At 51.7% G+C, this 25,979-nt stretch overlaps 1 protein-coding gene across 1 annotated transcript; it reads left to right on the top strand.

Annotated features, from left to right (window-relative positions):
• The first annotated feature begins 1,650 nt into the window (after window positions 1–1,650).
• Window positions 1,651–25,979, top strand: Mybpc2 (myosin binding protein C2). The gene is made up of 28 exons (XM_035447106.1): window positions 1,651–1,672; window positions 2,382–2,459; window positions 2,890–2,979; window positions 3,216–3,364; window positions 3,646–3,763; window positions 4,395–4,443; window positions 4,577–4,636; window positions 8,875–9,068; window positions 9,378–9,510; window positions 9,626–9,750; window positions 9,828–9,933; window positions 11,191–11,363; window positions 12,216–12,381; window positions 13,466–13,572; window positions 13,925–13,954; window positions 14,158–14,297; window positions 16,423–16,582; window positions 16,673–16,777; window positions 17,744–17,932; window positions 18,572–18,706; window positions 19,813–19,980; window positions 20,116–20,204; window positions 20,560–20,755; window positions 21,233–21,372; window positions 21,609–21,768; window positions 21,855–21,991; window positions 23,443–23,629; window positions 25,459–25,979. The coding sequence occupies exons 1-28, from the start codon at window positions 1,651–1,653 to the stop codon at window positions 25,467–25,469; spliced, it is 3,417 nt and encodes a 1,138-aa protein (XP_035302997.1). The 3' UTR covers window positions 25,470–25,979.

Genomic DNA, 25,979 nt, shown 5'->3' with positions numbered 1-25,979 from the left:
TTTTGGAAAGTGGAGGGGATGGGGCTTGTCTTGGCTCCCCAGGGGCCCTGACCCAGCCCTTTCTTCTGGCACCCTCCTGGGCCAGCCACACCTCTGGTACCCCAAGCCTCTCTCCTCCTCCTTACCCCCTCCTCCGCTCTCTGGTGCTGGGAAGGAGCCGGCCCGGGCAGCCCTCCAGGGCCTTCCCGGCCTCTCTGCACCCGGCCGGTGACCGGCAGCCGGCCAGGCCGCTCCCAGGGCGACCCGCACCAGGACAGGGCGGGAGGGACACCGAGACCGCCTCCCCCCGGCAGGCACCCATCCTGCCTACGCGGGGAAACCGGACTCTCTCCCGGCTCTAGTTTCTAGAAAACTCCTGACTCGGGCTGGCTAAGAAAGGCTTCCGTAAGCCACCCCTCCCGCGCCCTAGCACCTGAGGCCCGCAGCCCTGCTTCTCGTCCTCCTCCCAGGACCTAGTCGCCCCCTTCCCACACTCCTCCTCCTCCCCTTCCCAGGACTCAGGATTCCCCTCCTCCTTTACTGTCTTCCTTTTCTTTTCTCCTTCTCCTTTGCCCCGGGGACACAAGTGCCCTTTCTGCTTCCCCCCCTCTCCTCACCTTGGGCTCTGTCCCCTTCTCCCCCACCCTCATTTCTACACGACCTAAGGATCTGGGCCCCTGTGGAGTCCCAGACCCCCTACCCCCTTCTGAGGTCAAGCACCTTTGCACCTCCTCAGACTCAGGTGTCCAAGCTCCCCCAGCCCATCCCCACTGGGGCCCTGGCACGCTGCCACCCCTCTCTGTCTACTAGCTATTTCTCGCCCTTTAGAGCATGCGGGAGGAATGTGGGGCGGCCCTGCGCTGCCTCCTGGGAGTCTTGAGCCTCCATAAAGGGCTCCTCCTGGGGCCCACCTGTCCCCGCTAGGGCCTGGCTAGAGCCACTCACTGCGGTTGGAGGAGGTCGCTGAGATGCCTGAGGCTAAACCAGGTGGCTGGCCAGAAACCTTCCTGGGGGTGGGGTGGGAGATGGGCTGTAGACAAGGGGATGTCTCTACTGAGGGAGGAGGGCGTCCTTTGCCTGTTCCTACATCTAGGTAGAGTGTGGGTTCCTTCCCTGCTTGGGGAAGAGGGGCCCCTTCTCTGTGCACAGATGGGTTCCTTCCTAGTGCAGGGTGGTGGGGGCTCATGTCTGTGTAGGGTCAGGAGTCACCCCCCCTCTTCTGGGACTGGGAGACCCATCTAGGATAGAAATCTCAGCTGCCTAATTATAAATTGGGTTTGGCTCTCTCTCTCTCTCTCTCTCTCTCTCTCTCTCTCTCTCTCTCTCTCCTCTCTCTCTCTCTCTCTCTCTCTCTCTCTCTCTCTCTCTCTCTCTCTCCTCCTCACTTTCATCCTTTTTTTTTTTTCTCTCCTCCTCCTCTCCCCTCTTCTCCAGCCCTCCAGGCTGCTATCAAACTCACACTGCAGCCCAGGCTGGCTTGGAAGTCCCACTCTTACTGCCTCAACCTCCCAAGAACTGGGTGGCAGGCATGAGCCCCGACACTCCGGCGCTCCTTTTCTTGCTTGTACACTGCTGGGGCTTGGCTTAGGGATAGGGTCCTCTCCAAGTGGGAGAACACCCTAGAGGTAGTTGAGTCTCTCCACCGAGTGAAGATTGGGGGTTTCCTAGATCATGGAGCGTTTCTGTGGACACAGTAGGAGTCCATGCACATGGAACGATAATTTTCTGTGTAAAAATGAGAACCCCCTTGGTGTGAAAGTTGGGCTTCCGTGCAGGAATTATGGGTCTCTCTTCCATGGGTGGAACCCTCTTTTTTCTGCTATGATGGGGATGGAATCCAGAACCTCCCATCTGCCTTGGCAAGCACTGTCCCTGTCCCAGCACCTCAGTCTCTCTCCGTGTGCAGTTAGATGTCTTCCTGGGGGGGGGCAATTTGTATACTGCCTGGGGCTTTCTCTTTTTGTGGAAGTGGGCATTGCACACGAAGTCTGGCATCACCTTCCCTTGGGGTCAGCCCAGCCAGGCTGAGGTAGACATCAGCCCCCTTGCACAAACTCACCACATGGGAGACTGCTGTGGTCAGCACTAGTGTCCAGTTTCCATCCCAGGGGAAGGCTAATTATACCCCAAACCTGAAAGGTCAGGCTGGCGGCCAGAGTCTGGGGCATGGCTACAAGGGGAGGTTCCCTGATGCTACACTCAGGGTTAGAATCAATTCATGCCTGTAATGGGGAGTCTGTACCCCACCATCTGCACTACCTCCATCTGAGGGAGGAGGGCCTGGCTGGGATCCTGGGTCTGGAAGAGAAGGTTTGAAGCCTGGACCCCTGGTTCTGAGGACTCTGGATTCTGGGGGAGGAGAGCACCATATTATGCTGGTCTCAACATCTCCTGTGTTACAGCAACCAAAAAGGCTCCCAAAGGCAAGGATGCGCCAAAGGAAGCTCCTGCTAAGCAGGCTTCTGCAGAGCCCCCCAAAGGTGAGGTGCCTCCCGAGCCCCGTCCCTCTGCACACTGGCCTTTCCTGTTCCCTTTCCTGTAGCTGTGAGAGCCAAGGTCCTTCCTGGCTCCCCAGCACCCCACCCAGGCTGGCACCTCATCCTAAGTGATGTATCAAGTAATTCTTGCCCAGTCCCCAAAGGCTGTGTCCATATTTACATGTCCTTTACCTGAAAGTCCATTCAGGACCATCCTGGCCATAAGCTACTAGTCCACAGGTGGGGAAACTGAGGCCCAAAGGGGCTGAGGGAGCCTAGCAAAACTTATGGCGTCTGGATAAAAATCCAAATCACACCTATAGTCTCTGTCTTCTGAGCAGAGGGCTTTCTATCGACTCCAGCACCCTTCCCAGAGAGGTCCGTCCCCTGCTTCCCCTAGACCACTGCTCACACCCTACTCCTTTCTCCTCAGCAGAGGTCCCTCCTGAGGACCAATCCCCAACTGCAGAGGAGCCCGCAGGCATTTTCCTGAAAAAGCCGGACTCTGTGTCGGTGGAGACTGGTGAGCACTGAAGAGAAACAGTCTAGAATACAAGTCTGAGGGACGAGGGTTCAGTCTAGACCCCTGGATCTGAAGGAAGAGGGAGGTCTGGGGTCTGGGGGAGGAGAGCTGGGGAGGGTTCCGTATCAGAGGGAGGAGAGCGAAGCCTGGACCCCTGTGTCTGAGGAAGGAGGGCTCGGTCTTGAGCTCAGGGTTCTCTCTGGAGAGCTGGGTTCCTCACTGCCTCCCTCTGCCAGGGAAGGACACGGTAATTTTGGCCAAGGTGAACGGGAAGGAGCTCCCGGGCAAGCCCACCATCAAGTGGTTCAAGGGGAAGTGGCAGGAGCTGGGCAGCAAGAGCGGAGCCCGATTCATCTTCAAGGAATCCCATGACTCCGCCAGCAATGTGAGACCCAGGCGGGACCAGAGGCGGGGTTGGCCTCCCAGACGGTGCTCAAGGAGCTCTGGCACCGCCTTGAGGGAACCAGCGCCTCGCGTGGTGGCTGAGGTCTACAGGCTAGAACAGTGGGGCGGGCATAGGCATGGGTTCCTCACCTCTCTAGTGGACTTAGGGAGCCAAGATCCTGTAGGTTGGAGGGTGAGCTGTCCCAGGTCGAGAACTCTGCTTTAGGGCCGGGTGGAGACTTGGCGACTGTGAGTCACAAGCTCCATGCCCCTGGCCCCCAGGTGTACACCGTGGAACTCCACATTGGGAAGGTGGTCTTAGGGGACCGCGGGGATTACCGTCTAGAGGTCAAATCCAAGGATGTCTGCGACAGCTGCGCGTTCAACGTGGATGTGGAGGGTGCGCTGGCGGGGTGGGGGTGGGGCCGGGGACTCTGGGGGTTGGGAGTGGTTTAGACGGAGCTGGGGTGGATGCAGGTGTGGAGGTGGGGCGGTCACAGTCCCTTTGAGGTGAGGGTATAGATCTAGTAATGTGTGTATGTGTCAGGGGAGACAAGGTCTCGAGGCTTTGTGTAGGGAGAGGGGTAGAGAAGTATTTAGTAACTTGGGATACGCATGCAAAGGCTTAGGAGGTTTCCAGGTTTGTGTAAGTGAGCTGAAGGCTTAAGTAGCTAGGGCCTTCTATTCCATAAAATCTGGGTTTTTGGGTACAGAATGAGATGCGGAGATAAGGCAGGTTTAGGAGCAAGCAGGGGTCCTGCAGTCTCTGGGGTTCTGTAACTCACAGTGTGTCGGGTTTGGAAGTGAGGGGCTGGAGGAATGAGATTGCTCTGGCCTGCGGAGTAAGGACCAGCTGGCCAGGAGGGTGGGGCATGGAGACCACAGGAGTGGTACTCTAAAGGGGGAGTACTGTTTAGGCCTTCAGAGAGGGTATATTGACCTAGAGGGTGGTACCCAAAGAGGCTGTGAATTGTGGATGTCTGGACAGGATATCCTGGTCTTTATCTTCCTTCCCCATCACCTATCCCTAGCACCCCGACAGGACTCCTCTGGTCAGAGCCTTGAGAGCTTCAAAAGATCGTGAGTGCCTCTGGGTCCCGGGAAAAGGAGCCTATCGGCACTGAGGATCAAGGGAGGCTTTTCCTTGGGAGGTGGAGGAGTGGGCCCTGGGAGGGATCTTTGTGGGGTTCACACCCCCTCTGAATGATTGCAGGGGTGATGGGAAGTCAGAAGATGCGGGTGAACTGGATTTCAGTGGCTTGTTGAAGAAGAGGTGAGTTGGCCCAGCTGTCAGAGAGGGGACAAACTGCCAATACCTCATTTCTTATCAACATCACTGGGTTTTCTCCCTTCCTTCCTTCCTTCCTTCCTTCCTTCCTTCCTTCCTTCTTTCCCTCCCTCCCTCCCTCCCTCCCTCCCTTCTTTCTTTCCTTCCCCCTTCCTTTCTTTTTCTTTCCTTGTCTGTGTGGTGTATGAGTGTGTGTGAGGTAGGGGCAGAGGTTGTGATTTTGGGTGTCTTCTATCACTCTTCACTGTCTGTCTTTCTGTTTTTCTTTATTGTGTTTTGAGACAAAGTCTCTCTATATAGCTCTGGCTGGTCTTGCTTGGAGCTTGCTATGTAGACTGGTCTGACCTCAAGTTCATGGAGATCCTCCTGCCTTGGACTTTCAGTTGCTGGGCTTAAAGGTGTGAGCCACCACGCCTGGCCTTTCACTTTTTTTTTTTTTTTTTTTTTTTTTTTTTTTTTTTTTTTTTTGAGATGGGTCTCTCACTGAACTTGGAATTCAATAGGCTAGCTAGAGCAAGCTAACAGGGTCCAGGGTCCACTTCTTTCCAGTCCCTAGCCCCTGTACATAGTTTTTATTATGCCTGTGGAAGCCAGGAGAGTGTGTTGGATGCCCTAGAGCTGGAGCTACAGATGGTTTGTGAGTTGCCTGGTTTGAGCACTGGGAACTAAATCTGGGTTCTCTGGAAAAGCTGTGTGTATTCCTAACTGCAGAGCGCCCCCTGCCCAGTCCATACCTGGCTGTTACAGACTTGGTCCTTGTGCTTGTGCAGTGAGCACTTTGCCCAAAGCCATCCCTCCAGCCTCCACCCCTAGGTTTTCTCTTTACTCCGTACCATCTCCTCCACATCTTCATTCCTTCTCACCAGTCATCCCCCCACCCCTGTCCATAACGTCATCCAGTCAGCCATCTGCCCAGCAAGTCCTTGACCTATTCACCCCTGCTCACCCAGGCTTCCAGCCTCTGACTGGCACAGCTATGCATCTCTGCTGCCTACCACTCACCCATCACCACCAACAATCCATCCACATAGCTATCTACCTCTCCATCTTCAAACCCACCCACACACTTCCCAATCCACTCTGCTCCCCACCGGCTTCCCAGTTCTCTATCCACCCGTCTTCCATTACACTCTGTCAGTCCACCCATCTACTCTCCACACACTCATGCCCTCCGCCAGTCCTCATCCGTCCATCTACTCTCCACACACTCATGCCCTCCGCCAGTCCTCATCCGTCCATTTACTCTCCACACACTCATGCCCTCCGCCAGTCCTCATCCGTCCATCTACTCTCCACACACTCATGCCCTCCGCCAGTCCTCATCCGTCCATCTACTCTCCACACACTCCTGCCCTCCGCCAGTCCTCATCCGTCCATCTACTCTCCACACACTCATGCCCTCCGCCAGTCCTCATCCGTCCATCTACTCTCCACACACTCATGCCCTCCGCCAGTCCTCATCCGTCCATTTACTCTCCACACACTCCTGCCCTCCGCCAGTCCTCACCCGTCCTTATGTCCATCTACCCCCTCCCTGTTTATTCAACTGTACTTACACCTCTCCCCCAACAACACCCAACATCCTCTCCAGACACCCACTCCCACACCCACCCACCCAGCATTTCCCTTTCATCTTTTCACCCCATCACTGACACACCCAACCCCTTAGAGCTTTCTGTTAAATGTAGGTAAGAAATAATTGGACTGGTCTGTGAAAATGACTCAGTCAGTCAAGTGTTTGCTGTGCAAGTGTAAGGACCTGAGTTCAAATCCCCAGGACCCATGTAAAAGCCAGGTATAGAGCCATGCTGCTGTAGTCCCAGCAGGGGTGAGATGGGGATAGATAGGTTCCTGGAATTTGCTGACCAGCCAGCCTAGACAAATTAGTGAGCTCCAGGTTCAGTGAGAGATCAGGCATGTCTCAGAAAACAAGGTGGGCTAGGGAGAGGGCTCAGTGGGTAAGGTTGCCTGTCACCAAGCCTAATGACCTGCATTCAATCCTTGGAAACCACATGACAGGAGAGAGAACTGACTCCTGAACATTGATCTCTGTATGGTGTGTGAGTACACATAAACACGTGTGAGCGTGCATGCACGCACACACACACACACACATACACACTCACACATACACATACACACACACAAACACACACACATACACACACACTCACACAAACACACATACACACTCACACATACACACATACACTCACACACACACACACAAACATACTAAAAATAGTTAAAACCATTTTAAGAAATGAGGCAGAAAAATGATTGAGAAAAGACTTGATAGCAACTTCTGACTACACATGCAGATGCACACATGTGCACACATACACAGCAGAGTAGATAGATTGTGACAATTTACTGTTGTTCTTCAGAATACTTATTCTCTTTCACGTATCCACCATCTTATTGGCCATGTGTCCACCCTACATGGATCCCATTTCCCTACTGACAGCCCTGTTTACTGATCTGTTCCTCTGTGGGTCTTCTAGCTTGGCCATCTTGCATCTACCTATGACCCAATTCATGCTTAACCATTTCTGACATCCTAGTGACGCATGCATGTGCCCTGCTATTCTCTACTCAGCCTTCTGTTTAACTGTCCCCCACACTCTTCCCTCAATATAAATAAACCATTAGTGTCCCAAGTTCACCCACGCATCACACTGTCCCTTCCTTCCTGCTCCCTGAAGATGCCTGCATGTATTCCTTTGTGTGCTGCCCCTCTGTCCACTATGCGTTGGGTCGAGATGGAGGCATAGAGAAGCTCCACTTGATCCTGGCCTGGCTCCTTCAATGACTTGGGAAGACATGACATTTCCCAAGACAGGGAAAAACATGAGGGGGGTTGGTGTGGTTGGAGGAAGTGTCTGCAAGGATCTAAGACCTCATGGCAAGAGCAGGCCACTGCCCTGGAGGACCATAGATTACACACAGAAGAAAGCATTGGCACTAAGGTTTGTAGTATGGAAAGGGACACAAAGGCAGGAGAGGCAGAAAAGAGACTGGAGTGTTAAGGACAGGGAATGAATCTAGTTTGGATGGGCGGTGGTGGTGGAAAGGTGGGGAGGTTAGTGATTGCCAAGATGAGGAGCTGGGGCTCTCTCATGAGGGCAGTGTGGAGCCAAACAATGTTTAGAACATGGAGAAGGTGGTTTCTGATGTGGATGTTGAAAATGTTCTGTGGAGACCATGAGTGGAAAAACCTAGAAAGGAAGGTGATTGATAAATATTTTCTGGTAAGTGGATGGATGGGTGAGCGAGTGGGTAATTGGGTAGGAAGGTGAGGGAATGGGCGGAGGGGTGGAGGGATGGAGGGTAGATTGTAGGAAGGTGGAGGGATGGATGGATGGATGGGTAGGAGGGTCAGGGGATTAATGTTTCGATGACTACTTGGATGGATGAATCAATGAAATTGAGTGGAAATGGATGGATGGATGGATGGATGGATGGATGGATGGATGGATGGATAGATGGATGGATGGATAGGGAAGGCATAAAGAATGGACTAAGGGTGGCTGCTTACCTGGTTAGATGAGTGGGTGGGTGGGTAGATGGATGAAGATAGGTGGACAGAGGGATGAATGGGAACTAGATGGATGGAAGATGGATGAGTGGGGAGAGGATCAAGGAAGAGAGGGAAGGATGATCGGATGATAAATGAATGGGTTTATAGTTAGAGGAGTGGACAGAGAGATGATGGAGGGAGGTAGGAATGGAAGGATGGATGAATGAGTGAGTGTTCAGATGGATGGGCAGGATACGTAGGCAATTTGATAGATGGGAGAATGAATAGATACGTGGGTAGTGGAGAAATAAATGGAGAGATGGATTCATAGAGGGAAGGGAAGGTGTGAGAAGAGATGGATGGGTGATAAATGGAGAGAAAGGTAGATAATAGATAAATGGGTGGGTATTTGGGTGGATGTGTGAAATAGAGGGGTGGACGGATAGGAGAATAAATTAGTAGGTGGATGGATAGATGCAGGGATAGATGTGTGGGTAAACCTGGATGGTTGAATGCATGGACTGACAGATGTGGATGGATAGATAGACGGATGTGTGGGTGAGGGCTAGATAGTTGGGGAAGGGATGGGAAGGGAAGGAAGATGCTTGGGAAAGAACAAGTCTCAGAGTTGCCAAGTACCTGATGAATTACACAGGGGTGAGGGCACCTTAACCTCCACACCACTGGTGTTCCTGCACCCCAGGGAAGTAGTTGAGGAGGAAAAGAAGAAGAAGAAAGATGATGACGATCTGGGCATTCCCCCGGAGATTTGGGAGCTCCTGAAAGGAGCCAAAAAGAGCGAGTATGAGAAGATCGCCTTCCAGTATGGGATCACTGACCTCCGTGGCATGCTGAAGAGGCTCAAGAAGGCCAAGGTGGAGGTCAAGAAGAGTGCAGGTCAGCATTGACCAAGGGAAATGGGATTATCCTGAAGTTCTCCAACACTTGGGACATCTGTACCCTGGTGAATCCAGCATTTTGAGGTCCCAACCTAACAGGGGCTTTCAAAGGTCTCTAAAGCCCACAGGAGGCCTCCAGACTTGACCTTGGAGAGCCTGAGGTCTGGGAGGAAGAGCTGGCTCCTCTAGAGATGATTAGGGCAACAAAGAACTCTCCGCTCTATCCCTTGGTCTTCTGTCCTCAACACTGGTCATCTCCATAACCCTTGATCCTCTCTCTACCCTGTGGTCTTCTCTCTATCCCTAGCCTTCACTAAGAAGTTGGACCCAGCCTACCAAGTAGACAGGGGCAACAAGATCAAGTTGGTGGTAGAGATCAGTGATCCAGACCTTCCTCTCAAGTGGTTCAAGAATGGCCAGGAGATCAAGCCAAGCAGCAAGTATGTACAGGGCAGTTGCTGCACAGAGGGTGGTCTGGAGTGAATGTTCAAAATAAGTATGGGTTTCAACCTTCCCTTTTGATTGTGTCTTCTATAATGGGTGCTCTCACACCAGGTATGTGTTCGAGAATGTGGGGAAGAAACGGATTCTCACCATCAACAAGTGCACGCTGGCGGATGACGCTGCATATGAGGTGGCCGTCAAAGATGAGAGGTGTTTGACAGAACTCTTTGTCAAAGGTAGGGCTGGCTGCGTCCTGACCTGGGGAAGGCCGGACGGGATCAAGCGGGCCCTGAGACTGCCTCCCCCTCTCTAGAACCTCCAGTCCTGATTCTCACCCCACTGGAAGACCAGCAAGTGTTTGTGGGTGACCGAGTGGAAATGTCGGTAGAGGTGTCTGAAGAGGGTGCACAGGTCATGTGGTGAGTTGAGCTTTGGTTTCTTAGCTGAGCACAGCTGCCTTCAGGTTCTTCACCTCAGCCCTGGTCTCTAGCAGACCCAAGAATCCCCAGAAGGTTCTGAGCTTTGCTCAGGAGGCACCTGCCACCTCAGTTAACCTCTTTAAGTCCCTCCCCCATTTACTCAAGACCTCATGATTCCAGAACTGACTTCTGTTTGTCCCACTATCTTCAGGATCTTTTTCTGATCCCTCCTGTTTTTTATTTTTTTAAGATTTATTTACTTATTATGTACACAGTGTTCTGTCTGCAGGCCAGAGGAGGGCACTGGAAATGGAACTCAGAACATTTGGAAGAGCAGCCAGTGCTCTTAACCACTGGGCCATCTCTCCAGCCCAATCCCCCCCTGTTGTACTGAATATTAATTCATCTATCAGCCAGTTATTTGTCCTTGGATCCATCCACGTGTCTGTTATTAACTTGTTCATCACCCTCTCATCCATCCATCATAATGTAGCCATCAGCCATCTGTCATTCATCACCCGCCTATCATCCCTCACACCCATCCCTCTGTCAGCTCCCCATCCTTCTATCTTCCCTCTATCCATGTGCCCTCTATAATCTACCCACCTAGTATCCTTCCACCCAAACATTATCAGTCCATCATTCCATATCCATTCAACTATCCATCCACCATCCTCCACCCATCCACTTATCCATCCATCCCATCATCCATCCATCACCCCTATATTCTTTCTTCCTCTCTTTTCTTTCTTCTTTCTTTCTTTCTTTCTTTTTTTTTTTGGTTTTTCAACACAGGGTTTCTCTGTGGCTTTGGAGGCTGTCTCGGCACTTGCTCTTGTAGAACAGGCTGGTCTTGAACTCACAAAGATCCTCCTGCCTCTGCCTCCTGAGTGCTGGGCGTGCTAAAGGAGTGCGCCACCACCGCCCAGCCCATCACCCCTATATTCTTTTCCCCTTTCCATCCATCAATCACCTGTCCATCTGCCCATCTATCATCAATCTATTTTCTATTCATAACTACATCTATTTAGTTTTCCACCCATCCCTCAACCCAACCTCCTTTCCACAGATTCATTCAGCCACTCACCTCTCATCATTATCAATCCATCCTTCTATCATTCATTCACCCACCCATCCCTTACCTCTGCACCCATCCGTGCTACACCTAAACCAACCATATGGCTGCCCATCCCTGGTCTATTCATGGTCTGTCCTGCCACCTCCCTGAGACCGCTGACCTGTCTTCCCTCCACCCAGGATGAAAGATGGTGTGGAGATGACACGGGAAGACTCCTACAAGGCACGCTACCGATTCAAGAAGGATGGGAAACGGCACATCCTCATCTACTCTGATGTGACCCAGGAGGATGGAGGCCGCTATCAGGTCATAACCAACGGTGGCCAATGTGAGGCTGAACTCATTGTGGAAGGTACAGCTTTCTCTCAGAGGCTTAGAAAGAGCTGAGGCTCCTCTCCCACCCCAACCTGGTCAGACTCCATCTTGTGCTCAGACTGAGGTGGCAGTCCTGCCCCCTGCTGCCCCACTCACCACACAACACTGAGTGAGGTGTGTTCTGGTGGGTACGACAGGACCCTGTGAGTGCCAGTTTGTGTACTGGCTCACTCTTACATAAAATGTTACCCCTGGGAAGTGCACACCACACTGACTCATGGGAATGGACTGCCAAGATCAGTTCTCAGATGACACTATTGTACAGGGGAGAGAAAGATAAAAGGAAGGAGGGAGCGAGGGTGACAAACATGAACACACACACACACACACACACACACACACACACACACACACACACACACCCCTCTCCTTACCCAGGGGTTCTGTATGTAAACACCTTCTGAATTAAATACTGGGAAAATAAATTACATCTTTTCAGCCAAGAGTTCTACCACTGAGCTATATCCCAGCCTCTCACTGGGGAATTCTAGGCAGGGGCTCTACCACTGAGCCACGCCCCCAGCCCCTAATTGGGGGATTCTAGGCAGGGGCTCTACCACTGAGCATGCCTCCAACCCACCACAGGACCTTTGCATATACTCTTCCTGGGAGGCTCTCAGTGTTCTCTGTAGCACTTCACCTGCCCTTCTCAGGCAATTTCACTCCTATTCATGGAATTTCCTTGTTCACTGTCCCCCACTAGAATGTGATCCTCCATGTCCAATAGGTAGTTTGGGGTTCCCCAGAACAGCATTCAGCACACAGTGGGTGCTCACTAGTATTTGTGGTCTGATTGCAGCGGTCCCCACCCTTCTTCCTTCTTATACAGAGAAGCAACTGGAGGTCTTGCAGGACATCGCAGACCTGACAGTGAAGGCTGCAGAACAGGCTGTGTTCAAGTGTGAAGTGTCTGACGAGAAGGTGACGGGCAAATGGTACAAGAATGGGGTGGAGGTACGCCCCAGCAAGAGGATTACCATCTCCCACGTGGGCAGGTGAGGCACAGGCTGAGGATACAGTGGGCTGGGTGAGTCCTTAGATTGGTGGAGTGGGGCACGTGTGTCAGTTAGCTATGGCTGTGTAGCAGACTCACTGGTGTAGAAGCAGGATTGTTTTAATCTGAGTCTGAGGGTTGGTTGGGAGCTGGCTGATCTATCAGGTCTCACTGCAAAGGCATGGTGTAGGGAGGAGTCAAGTAGGACCACACAGGAAGGCAAGAGGTTAGAATTCAGCAGGCAGTGTGTGAACACCTGAGATAAATACCTGCTCATCTGCTGAATGCCTGAGAGCCATGACTGGCCCAGTGCCACACCCTCCTGGGTTTCTTCATGAGAGCTGTTTGTCTCTGTAGCTGCTGGTAGCCTCGATGCTGATGGTATTGAGTCTCAGTGCTGACAGGGAACTTCCTGGGAGCCAGGTCTATCCTAGACATTTCACAACTCTGACACAGTGTCATCATTACCCATGTTTATGGGTGGAAAGACAGAGGTACAGAGAGGCTTGATAGATGGCCCAAAGCCACACAACTAGGAAGTAGGATTTAAACTCAGGCCAGAACATCACAAAACCTCAAGTAAAAATACTGGCTATGCAAACTCGAGGACTCGAGTTCAATCCCCAGCACCTATATAAAAAGCTGGGCATAGTGGTGTGTGCCCATAATCCCAGCACTGGGGAGGCAGAGACAGGAGGATCCCTGGAGTTTGCTGGCTAGACAGCCTAGCTTAATCGATGAGACCCAGGTTCCAGTGAGAGACCCTGTCTCAAAATGGAGGAGAAGAGCTGGATAGAAGGCACAATGATTAAGAGCACTGGCTACTGTTGCAGGAGAGCCAGGTTCAAGTCCCAGCACCCACATGATGGCCCACAACCATCTATAAATCCAGTTCTAGGGGATCCCGTGTCCTCTTCTGTCTTCTTAGGTACTGCACACACATGGTGCACACACAGACATATAAAATAAATAAGCCTTCAGGAAAGAATGTAGATGTGCCTGAGGAACAGCACGTGAGGTGGACCCTGGGCTCCACACATGGGGTGATCTGGCCTGACCCCGCCCACCTCCTTTCTGCCTTTTAGATTCCACAAGCTGGTGATTGATGATGTCCGACCCGAGGATGAGGGAGACTACACATTCGTGCCTGATGGCTACGCCCTGTCCCTCTCAGCCAAACTCAACTTCCTGGGTAGAGACAGCCTTCCTTTTCTACTAGGGATGGAGAAACCACCCTCCCAGATGTCCAGGGTCCCAGAATTTCTCTTGCAGGATTAAGGTCCCTACTTGTAGAATGGAGGCCATAGCAAGTGTCTGTGGGACTCATGGATAGTCAGTGAGACGCTCAGGGAGGACGTGGTGCATGCTGACATGCTGACATGTACCCATGGGGAGTAGGAGTGGCTTGGGCATCTTTCCCTCCCCTAGGACCCCAGACTCAGGTTTTCTTCCAGATGCTTCCCTCTGGCTCTGGATTATGAAGGAAAGATAAGGGAGGGACATGAGAGTTTAGCTCTAACCATCCCAACTCCTTGTCCTTCCAGAAATCAAAGTGGAGTATGTACCCAAGCAAGGTAAGAGCTGAGTGGCTCCAGTATGACTCATGTCTGAGGGAGAAGGCTTGAATCTGGACCCCTTGGTCTGAGGGAGGAGGCTGGGGTCTGAATTCCTGGGTCTGAGGGAGGAAGCTGGGGTCTGGACTTGGAACGTTGCTTCTCTGGGGACCTTATGATGGTATTGGGAAGCCAGGTCCCCAGTGCTTCTTTTGCACCACTAGAGCCCCCAAAGATCCACCTGGACTGCTCAGGGAAGACATCAGATAACTTGATTGTGGTGGTGGCGGGAAACAAGCTGCGGCTGGATGTGGCTATCTCTGGGGAGCCACCTCCCATTGCCACCTGGCTAAAGGGAGATGAGGTAGGTTTCTGCCCTGGTCCCTCTCCCTCTGGCTCTGCTAAATGGCTTCAGGCAAGTGGCTTTACCTCTCTGAGCTTCAGTTTCATTCTCTCTGAAATGAAGACGTCTTTCTTCTGTGTGGAGCAGTTCTGAAGATCGCAGGTTGTATAGGTCTACACAAGGCATGGGCCCAACATACAGAGTATACCCCATCCATTGACCTTTTCCTCCAACAGCTAGTCAAGGTTGATCAGTTCATCCATCTCTTCAGTAACCCTTCCATCCGTCACTTATCCACCTATCACTCACCCATCCATCCATCCATCCATCCATCCATCCTCCATCCATCCATCCCTCTATCCATCCATCCATCCATCCATCCATCCATCCATCCACATATCCACTTATCCACTCATCCATCTACACATCATCCATCAATGTATTCGTTCACATATCTGTCCATCTGCATATCTACCCATCCCTCTACCCACTACCCACCCACCCATCATCTGCAATCCACCCACCACCTATTCATCCATCTATCCACCACCCACCAATCCATGCCATCCATAATCTATTCATTCCTCTGCACTCATCCATCCGCCACCCATTCACTCATGTGTTTATCCCATCCACAATCCACCCGTCCATTTACCTGTCCATGCATCCATCCACACACACTCCCCCAGAAAAATCCACCCACCCACCCATCTACCATCATCTAGTCACCCTTTCATCAAAAAACAAAAACAAAAACAAAAACAAAAACTGCTTTGGTTTTTTCTGTCCTGGCCCCAGGAAAGTCAGATTTTCACCTCTCTTGTGTTAGCTTTTAATTAATGTAACCAATTTGAGCTAGATCTATATATCTATACACTCACATACACACACATTGGTTCTTGGTTTTAGCCCCTGGCCAGTGTTCCTCTGCCTTGGATCTGTGGCCAGGCAAAACACTGTGGTGGCAAGATCCTTGCCTCATAATGGCTGGGACACACTGAGAGGAAGGGGCCAGGGCCCCAATATCCTCTTCAATGGCACCCCCCCCTTACCAATGACTGGAAGTCCTCTTGATAGGCTCTGTCACTTTTTTTGTTTGTTTTTTGAGATAGGGTTTCTCTGTATATCCCTGGCTGTTCTGGAACTCGCTCTGTAGACCAGGCTGGCCTTAAACTCAGAGATCTGCCTGCCTCTGCCTTCCCAGTGCTTTAGGTCCCATCACTTAAAGGCTCCACCTCCTCGCAGTACTGTGATGAACTGGGATAAGCCTTCAGGCCATCAGTCTTTGGGTAACATTTATCCCAATTGTAGCAGCACTGATGTAGGTCCTCTCTTCTGGAACATGGACAACACCGCTCCATGTTTATCCACTCTTTGCCCCACCCCCAACTAACCACTAAAGGTGGCACCCTCATCAGATGCAGTTCTCTGGGGGAGGTGACACAAGCCACAATTGCTTCCTGAGATGGCTGAGACTGAGATATGGAGGTCAGAGAGCAGGAACTGTAGGAATGTGAGGTCACTTTTAGCTAGGAGCATCCAAACTACTTCCTGGAAGAAGTGATGACTTCCAGGTGGTCTTAAGAGCATAAGGAGGCGGGCTGGAGAGATGGCTCAGTGGTTAAGAGCACTGGCTGTTCCTCTAGATGACCTGGGTTCAATTCCCAGTACCCACATGGCAGCTCAGAACTCTCTGTAACTCTAGTTAGGGAATCTGACACCCTCATACCAATGCACATTTAAAAAAAAAAAAAAAGAGTAAGAGGAGACTTGAGACAGAGGTGGAGTGGTTGGGATTCTAGGCAGGGCTCTACCACCAGATTTTATCCCCAGCACTGCACAGATCAGACACCAACCATCACTCTCTTGGGAGGCAGAGGCAGGAGGAACAGGAGTTCAAGGTCATCTTTCGCTACATAGGAAGTAGCAAATCTTGATTACAAGAGACCCTGTCTCAGAAAAAAATTAAGAAAAAGGAGTGTCAGTCTGTATGCATACAGACACATTGTAACTCTTGGGAACAAGATATGTGCTTAGTGAAAGTGTGTGGGGCTGAGTCCCAACTCACATACGTGTGGCCATAGAGAAGAGGTCCTGCAGCACGCTTGGTCTGGGGGCTGACAGAAGCCTTGGCGGCCCTGTCCAGGTGTTCACAGCCACAGAGGGCAGGACACATATTGAGCAGCGGCCTGAAATCAGCAGCTTTGTGATTGAGAGTGCAGAACGGGCAGATGAGGGTCGATACACCATCAAAGTCACCAACCCCGTGGGCGAGGATGTGGCCTCCATTTTCCTGCGGGTTGTGGGTAAGCAGAGGTCAAGGGGGTGATACATGGGGTGGCTTTATTGAGGCCTCTAAGGGGGGCCTGACACTCATTTCCCTCACTCCCACCCAGATGTTCCCGACCCTCCGGAGGCTGTTCGTGTCACCTCAGTTGGAGAAGACTGGGCCATTCTGGTCTGGGAGCCACCCAAGTATGATGGAGGACAGCCAGTGACGGGTTAGCATCCACGCCCCAGTGTCCCTGTGACTCCCATGTCCCTAACCTTTGATTCAGCTTCCTTGTGGGTCTCCCCCAAGAAGTGAGTTCTCCTGGGACCTGGGTTTCCATGATTTCCTTTGTTTGTTTGTTTTCTGTTTGTTTTTTTGAGACAGGGTTTCTCTGTGTCTTTGGAGGCTGTCCTGGAACTAGCTCTTGTAGACCAGGCTGGTCTCGAACTCACAGAGATCCGCCTGCCTCTGCCTCCCGAGTGCTGGGATTAAAGGCGTGCACCACCAACGCCCGGCATGATTTCCTTTCTTGATTTGTGTGTGCACATCACGTGGAGGCTGGCTCACCCTGAGTGTCCTTAGTTTTTGAGGCAGGGTCTCTCACTGAATCTAGAGCTAACCTATTACACTAGGCTGACTGGACAGTGAGCACAGGGAGCCTCCTGTCTCCAGCACTGAGACTACAAGCACATACCACTACACCCAGCTTTTATGTGGGTCTTGTGGATCCAAACTCAGGTCTTCGTGATATACAAGCAATGACCGAGCTATACTTGCAACCCCTACACCCTGACCCCCTTTTGAGATGGGTTCTTACCATGTAGCTCTGTCTCACCTAGAATCTACTTTGTAAACCAGGCTGCCCTCACACTCGCAGGTATCAGCTTGACTCTGCCTCCTGAGTGCCGGGGTTAAAGGTGTGCACCATCATGCCCTGCCAGGTTTCCATCTTTGTTACTTCTTGATCTCATTTACATCCCCAGGGTTCATTGTTCCCCAGTGACCTGGAAATAAGTCTCATTTTGGCTTTATGGCCTGGGGATTTCTGTGACCCTTGGCTTCCCGAGGCCATGAATGGTAACCCCAGAAGGCTCTGGGAAGCTGAGAGTCAGTCTGATGGGGGTTGTATGGTCCTTCCTATGTGACACTAGGTCTCACCACAACCCCCAAAACCCTTCTGCTTGGGGAGGCACAGGGTACTTGATGGAGCGGAAGAAGAAAGGTTCCCAGCGCTGGATGAAGCTCAACTTTGAAGTCTTCACTGAAACAACATACGAGTCCACAAAGATGATTGAGGGCGTCCTCTATGAGATGCGGGTCTTCGCTGTCAATGCCATTGGTGTCTCACAGCCCAGCATGAACACCAAGCCCTTCATGCCCATTGGTATACTAGCCTGTCCCTCCCTCCTCCCCACTGGCCTCTCCCACCCACCCACCCTCTCCCACATCCGTCTCCAATCCCACACCTGGCCTTTGACCCCCAGAGTTTGGAGCAGCGTGTGCATGTGCGTGTGCGCGTGCGTGTGTGTGTGTGTGTGTGTGTGTGTGTGTGTGTGTGTGTGGTCGGTCCTGGAGCTGGAACCCAGGACCTTGCACAGAACTCCAGCCCCTCACTGAGGGATTCCAGATACTGGCTCTACTACTGAGCCACATCCCCAGCCTCTCACCGGCAGATTCTAGGTAGGCATTTTACGTCTGAATTATAGCCCCAGTACCCCCTCCTCCTTTTTTTTTTTTTTTTTTTTTTGGTCTTTTTGAAACACATTCTCTGTGCAGTCTTAACTGGTCTGGAACTTGGTATGTGGGCCAGACTGGCCTTGAACTCACAGAGACTCTCCTGCTTCTGACTCCCCAGTGCTGGGATTAAAGATGTGCGCCACCACACTGGTCTTTTGTTTCGGGTGTTGTTTTATTCTCCTGCATGCCCTTTCTTGCTCACTGGCTTTTGGCCATCACAGTAATTCTAGCCTCTGACCCCTGCCCTCTCTTGCTGACCTCTGGTCCTCTCTCTGGATCCCTGCAGCCCCCACAAGTGCACCCCAGCACCTCACAGTGGAGGATGTGACAGACACCACCACCACACTCAAGTGGAGGCCTCCAGACAGGATTGGCGCTGGCGGCATAGATGGCTACCTGGTGGAGTACTGCCTGGAGGGCTGTGAGTGGCACTTGGCTCTGTGTTGAACCAGGGAATGGACTTGGGAGTTGCACAGGGACTGGCACAGTGCCCGGGTCAGGCTGGAGCCCCCAGGCCTGCGTACAGTCCCCTCCTCTGTCCATCTCTGGGCAGCAGCGACTCCTTATTTCTCTGTTCCTCCCTCTCTTGTATTTTTCCTCTACCTCCTTCCCTTGCTCTTCTTCCTCCCTCTTCTCTTTCCTTTTTTAATGTTCTTCTTTCCCAACCATCTATGTAGCTGTCAGCTCCATTGTTCCCATCCCCACCTCTGAAGAATGCCCCCACAAACACGCTCATAGTCACACTCAAGCACTTGCACACACCCACACAATTCACGAAGCACACTGGCATGCACACTCACACACTCACACTAGTGCACACATACTCCTTAGAGCCATGCACTCATACTCAGATATTCATTTACTTACCTATGCACACGGACACACACACACACACACACACACACACACACACATACACACAGAGCCTGCCATGGGATTCACAGCCCTGGCTGTAGACGTCTTCCATGCATCCATTATCTGGCAGTCAGGACACCACACTGATACAGTCTGCCCAGCCATATCAGTGATCAAGCAGCCCCAGCATAGCCCCCACCCCGAGTGTTTGCCTTTTGCTGTGTGGTTTTGGTCTCTATGGTTCAGAACCCTCATATTGATCTGGAACTGTGGCCATCAAATCAAGTCACACAGGGAAGTGATAATGTGGCCCCTATCAGTTTCATCCTCCATCTCTTCCTAGCATTCCCTCCTTCATTCTCCAGCTGGCTAACAATCTACTCTCCTACCCCTGAAATTTCTTGCACCATGCTTGAGCTGTGTGACTTCAGATAGCTTCTTAACCTACCTGGGCCCCTGTCTTTGTCCTTGAAATGGGGGTCACAGTGGTGAGGCAGGTGTGCTGTCTCCATGATGTGATGGCTATGGTCCTCCAAGCATCCTCAGGTATGCTTGACCAGCGCTACTGCCACACAGGCTGGTTTTCACTGTGTCTGTGTGGTGTGACTTTTTATTGGGGGACATTGAGGAAGGCAGTGCAGAGGCCCCGACCCACAGGACCCCTCTTTCCAGCTGAGGAATGGATCCCTGCCAACAAGGAACCTGTGGAACGCTGTGGCTTCACTGTCAAGGATCTCCCAACTGGAGCCAGGATCCTCTTCCGAGTTGTTGGGGTCAACATTGCAGGGCGCAGTGAACCAGCCACCCTCCTTCAGCCGGTCACCATTAGGGAGATTGTGGGTGAGTGACACCCAGTCCCTGACTCAGCCCTCCTGAGGATCTACTTAAGTGTCCTTCAGTGTGGGTCCCTCAGATGATGTCATCCCCCTCTAGTGATTCCCAGCCCAGTACCAACCCCTCTGTTCATCTCCTCAGAGCAACCCAAGATCCGCCTCCCTCGACACCTTCGGCAGACCTATATCCGAAAAGTGGGGGAAGCCCTCAACCTTGTTATCCCCTTCCAGGTACTCACATGGGATTGGGGTGGTGCTGGGGTTGGGATTAAGAACAGGACCAGGGTCAGAGCTGGCATCAGGGTCAGAGTCAGGGCCTGGGTTGGGGCTATGGACACAGTTGGAGTTGGGGTCAAGCTAAGGACTGGGGACAGGGTCAGGTTCGGGGCCAGTACCATTGTTTGTGCTGGGGTCAGGGTGGAGGTCAGAGATAGGGTTGGGATCAAACAGAGCCATGGCCAGAGTTTGGTAAGGATCAGAGCCTGGATTAGGGTCAAGCCCAGGATGGTATCAGGCCAGGGCCAGTGATGTAGCCAGGCCCTCAGGCCTGAAGAGCTGACTCACCTGACATTATTCTCTGTCCCAGGGCAAGCCCCGGCCTCAGGTGGTATGGACAAAGGGTGGGGCTCCCTTGGATACCTCCCGTGTGAACATACGGACCAGTGACTTCGACACAGTGTTCTTTGTGCGCCAGGCGGCCCGCTCTGACTCTGGAGAGTATGAGCTGAGTGTGCAGATTGAGAACATGAAGGACACTGCCACCATCCGCATCCGGGTTGTGGGTGCGAGGCTGGAGCCTGGGGGAGGAGGGATAGACCAGGGTCAGGAGCCTGTGGAGGAGTCCAGTAAGGAGTGGGAGGAGAGGGAGTAGGGGAGAGGCTGGAGGTGGAGGATTGGAGGAACCCGGCCAAAGGGAAGGAAGGGAGGTTTGAAACAGGAAGGGTGAAAGGCAGGGCAGGGGCAGGGGCAGGGGCTCAGTTGGTACTGTGCTTGTCAAACATACATGAGACCCTAGGGTCCATCGCCAGCACTGGATAAACAAAGTGTGGTGGCATATGCCTATAATGCCTATAATCTCAGCACTCATGGGTAGCAGTAGGCAGATCAGAAGTTTAATATAATCCTGGGATATATAGTGGGTTTGAGACCAGCCTGGGCTACAAAAAGCAAGAAGAAAAAAAAATCAGGAGAGGAAGGAAGGAGCAGAGCCAGGCATCCGGACCCCTTGGATGATGTGTAACCCCCAACCGTCTTTCCAGAAAAGGCAGGGCCAGCAGAGAACGTGATGGTGAAGGAGGTGTGGGCCACCAACGCACTGGTGGAGTGGCAGCCACCCAGGGATGATGGGAACAGTGAGGTCACAGGCTACTTGGTCCAGAAGGCTGACAAGAAAACAATGGTGAGAGAAAAGAGGGCCCTGGGGGGCTGGGAAGGGACTGAGGGGTTTGGGGGGCTAGGGGGACTGGAGGAAATGCTGGTGGCCTTGGCAGAGTGGAGGGGAGCTGTCGGTTTCACAGCTGGGAGACTGAGGCTAGGAGACTGGGCGATTGAGAGTGAGTGGGCAGGATTGGAAAGACAGGCTGTTTCTTCTGTTCCCACCTGTGTTCTCCATGTGCTTGCCTTCCCTGATCCCAGGAGTGGTTCAATGTTTATGAACACAATCGCCACACCAGCTGCACAGTGTCCGATCTCATTGTGGGTAATGAGTACTACTTCCGAATCTTCAGCGAGAACATCTGCGGTCTCAGCGACTCACCTGGTGTCTCCAAGAACACAGCTCGAATCCTCAAGACAGGTACAGAGCCTGGCTGCCTGGCTTTGAGCTGCAACTGGCTGGAGTTGGAGTGGGACTCACCTTATAGATGTCTCTTCTCCCCCTAGGAATCACCCTAAAGCCACTGGAATACAGGGAGCATGATTTCCGAACAGCCCCCAAGTTCCTGACCCCGCTGACAGACCGGGTAGTGGTAGCAGGATATGCTGCAGCTCTCAACTGTGCTGTCAGAGGCCACCCAAAGGTGCCAGGGTGGGGTTCAGGGAAGCCTTTAGCAGCACATGGGCCCCAGACACACACCAGCAGCTCCACTCTGCAGCCTCTTCAGGCAGAGGCCAAGTGTCAGACAATTCTGAATTTCTTGCCCCTTCTCTGTCTCTTCACTGCCAGGTACACCTCATCCATGAAGCCCAACTCTCCTGTCCTGAGGACAGTGTCACTCCCTGGGAAACCTGGGGACTGGTGTTATTTTTGTTTGTTTGTTTGTTTGTTTTGGTTTTTCCAGACAGGTTTTCTCTGTGTCTTTGGAGACTGTCCTGGAACTAGCTCTTGTAGACCAGGCTGGTCTCGAACTCACAGAGATCCACCTGACTCTGCCTCCCGTGTGCTGGGATTAAAGGCATGCACCACCAACGCCTGGCTGGGAGTGGTATTTATACCTGCACTGATCCCTGGGGTTTTCCTGAGTCACCCAGTCACAAGTTCACTCTTTTCTTTAAAACTGTCTTAAGATTTATGTGTGTCTGTATGTGTACCTTGTGTATGCAGTACTCCTATAGGCCAGAGACGGCATTAGATTTCCTGGAGCTGGAATCATAGACAGTTGTGAGCACCCCCACATGGATGCTGGGACTGAACTCAGATCTTCTGGAAAAGCAGCAAGCACTTTTAACTGCTGAACCATTTCTCCAGGCTTCATCATTTTTCCTTTTTTAAGATAAGGATTCATGTAGCATAGGATGGCCTTGAACACAAGATCCTCCTGCCTCTACTTTCTGAGTGCTGGCATTATAGGTGTGCACCACAAAGCCTGAGTATACTTATTCATTCATTCATAAATCCATCCACCATCTCATTTGACCATGAGCCAATTAACTCATTTTTCCCAGCTCATTCATTCGTTCCATTTGCTGAATACATCGTTAATCCACAAATATTTTCCTGGACTTCATATGCGCTTCACAAATGGGACAAAAAAGTTGTGTTTGCATTGGGGGAGAAAATGACATTGAAGTAAAATCTCACAGATACTATAAACTTGTGTGACAAGCATGACAGAGAAACACGGCAGCTCTGAGACGTCGAAAGAGGCATCCCTGTCCAGGAGATGACTGGCAAGGCAGGGGTAGGACAGGCAGGAAGGGCAGAGCTGGAAGAGGGGACAGATGGTGGCAGGGCCCTGAATGGGAACCCTGTCATCTGGTCTGTCCCAGGAATAGTTACCCTGTTGGTGAGAAGGAGATGAGAGGGGAGTAATGGTGGCCAAACCGGGCTCCCTAAGATGTAACCTTCATCTAGAGAACAATGGGAGGTCCCACTTTCTCTGTGTACTAGGTGTCATGTACCTGTTTGTAAGAAGAAACGGGTCAGAAAGTAAAGTGATTGGTTCAAGTCCACCCAGCCACCTAGGCAGTGGCATGGCTTCTGTCCAGGGCAGCCCTCTAAATCAGTTTCCTCTCTGCTTCGCCTCCCTAGCCGAAGGTGGTATGGATGAAGAATAAGATGGAAATCCATGAAGATCCCAAATTCCTCATAACAAACTACCAGGGCATCCTGACGCTGAACATCCGCCGGCCTTCACCCTTTGATGCCGGGACATATTCCTGCCGTGCCTTCAATGAGCTAGGGGAGGCCCTTGCTGAGTGCAAGCTGGATGTCCGAGGTGAGGAGGGAATGGTCCCACACCGGCTAGCCTCATCCAGGTCCCTTGGCAAACCTACCCAGATGCCCCAGGCAGGAAGGGGATACAGGTCCTGCAAAGGCCCTGGGGTTGGAAAGCACCAGTACCAGCTCACACTTCACCTTCTCTTCTCAAATCCTCTGTCAACCTCCTCCTGACCTTTGTCCCTGGAGTCAGAGCTGAGGTGACCCTCCCCTACACAGTCTCTTCAGTCTGGAATTATTGTATTGCAGCCCTGCCCCCAACTCTAGCCTGAGTCCTCCCATTTTCATCCACATTGCATCCCAGACATCCTACACCATTGGTAGGGCCACAGCGGCCACATTTGATCACTACGCTGGGCCTCTGTGTGTGCTGAACCACCCTAGAATTGAACTGTCCATTTCCTTTGCTAGCTTCAGTCCACACTGCAGGAGGAAGCAGACCAGGTGCCCCAGGGCACGCATTAGCATAGTCCTGCCCTGCTTTGGAGACACTTAACCATACTGATATAGACTGGTCCCATGACAGCTTAGCACACAGGGACTTTGGCCCCTCAAGGATGATTCTGGGATCACACCCCCCCCCCAGGCCCAGTGACTTTGTTCTGATTCAGGCTCACCCACCATTTATTTTGCAGTCTTCTTTGTGGGTGACTAAGTCATCTCAGATGTACCCCCATTGCATGTACCCACTGACTTCTGATAGCTGGTAGTTTCTCAGGATGTCCCCATTTGGGATTTAAAATGAAATTAATTTGTCGGGGGTGTGATGCACATCTGTCATCCAACACTCAGGAAGTTGAGGTAGGAGAATTATGAGTTTAAAGCCAACCTATGCTACAGAGCAAACTTTAAATCAGCCTGAGTTACATAGTATGATTTTGTCAAAATACTATAAAAAAAAAATCAAGCCGGGCAGTGATGGCGCATGCCTTTGATCCCAGCACTTAGGAGACAGAGGCAGGTGGATCTCTGAGTTTAAGGCCAGCCTGGTCTCCAGAGTGAATTCCAGGACATCCAAGGCTATACAGAGAAACCCTGTTTTAAAAAACCAAAAGAAACCCCCACAAACAAACAAACAAAAAAAACGAAACTATAAATTGAAAAAACAAGGGCTGAAGAGGTGGTTGGAGGTTAAGAGCACTGGCTGCTCTTCTAGAGGGCCTGAGTTCAGTTCTCAGAACTCATATGGTGGCTCTCAGCCATCTATAGTTCCAGTTCCAGGGGTTCCAAAGCCCCCTCTGACCTCCATGGGCTCCTGCATGCACATGACGTACATAAACTCATGCAGGCACACACACATAAAATAAATGAATACATTTTAGTGCAGAAATGCAAAATAAAATGGCCAGGCATGACAAAGTACAACTGTAGCCCTAGTTCTTAGGTGCTGGATGCAGGACAATCAAGAGGTTGAGGCCAGCCTCAACTCCATAGAAAGTTGGATGCCATGAGACCTTTCTCAGAAAAAGACAGGAAACGGTGTGGGCCTGGAGATGTGGCTGATGGGTAGAGTGCTTAGCTAGCATAAAGCCATGCTTCCTTTCCCAGCACTCTGTAACCCAGGCATGGTGGCACATGACTGTGATCCCAGCACTTGGGAGATGGAAGCTGGAGGATCAGGGGTTCAAGAACATTCTCAGCTGCATATTTGAGTTCAAGACCAGCTGAAGGACAGAGAGGAATGACCATGACTCCACTAGTGTTAGAGAACTTCCCCCACACCCCCTGCCACCACTGGTCACATGCATTCATGCGTTTAGAGTGATGCTAAGGAAGAGACATGGTGCAGCCCACCTCTGCCTCACCCACCTCTCATTTCTCCTGCAGTGCCACAATGACAGCTCATCATCTGTTAGAAAAGTCAGCAGAGCCTGGACCCCAGTCCTGCAACCCCTGGCATGGCAGTCATCTGTCTACAATGATCATTGTGATAAAACACCACTACTCAAATGATCATGTGTCCATCCTTTCAAAATCTGTAATTCTTGTCCCCTTGTGAATGGGGTTAGTCACTCTGGGGTAGGGGATGGCTACCACCACAAGGCAGCCTTAAAGATCACATACCATTGAGGTAGCCATCTTGGAAGATGGTGTTTGCTGAGGGAACTACTTTGCCATGACATTTACAATGGTCAGAGGTGAATCTCATGCCCTATGCCTGAACTCTTTTGAACATTACCTACAGAAAGGAGGAGACAGGCTGGTTGCCATCCCCAAAGGACAGCACATCCAAGCTGATCAAGACAGGCTTGGGTACACCTGCCATCATGGTATCTGGAAGGCTGGGGCAGAGCTAGAAAGGTCAGAATCACCCTGGGCAATTAAATGACACCCTGCATTAAAATAAA

Source organism: Cricetulus griseus, chromosome 6, assembly GCF_003668045.3.
Source record: "Cricetulus griseus strain 17A/GY chromosome 6, alternate assembly CriGri-PICRH-1.0, whole genome shotgun sequence".
Taxonomy (NCBI): domain Eukaryota; kingdom Metazoa; phylum Chordata; class Mammalia; order Rodentia; family Cricetidae; genus Cricetulus; species Cricetulus griseus.
The sequence above is the reverse complement of the archived record's forward strand: the minus strand, read 5'-3'. Positions and strand labels throughout refer to the sequence as shown.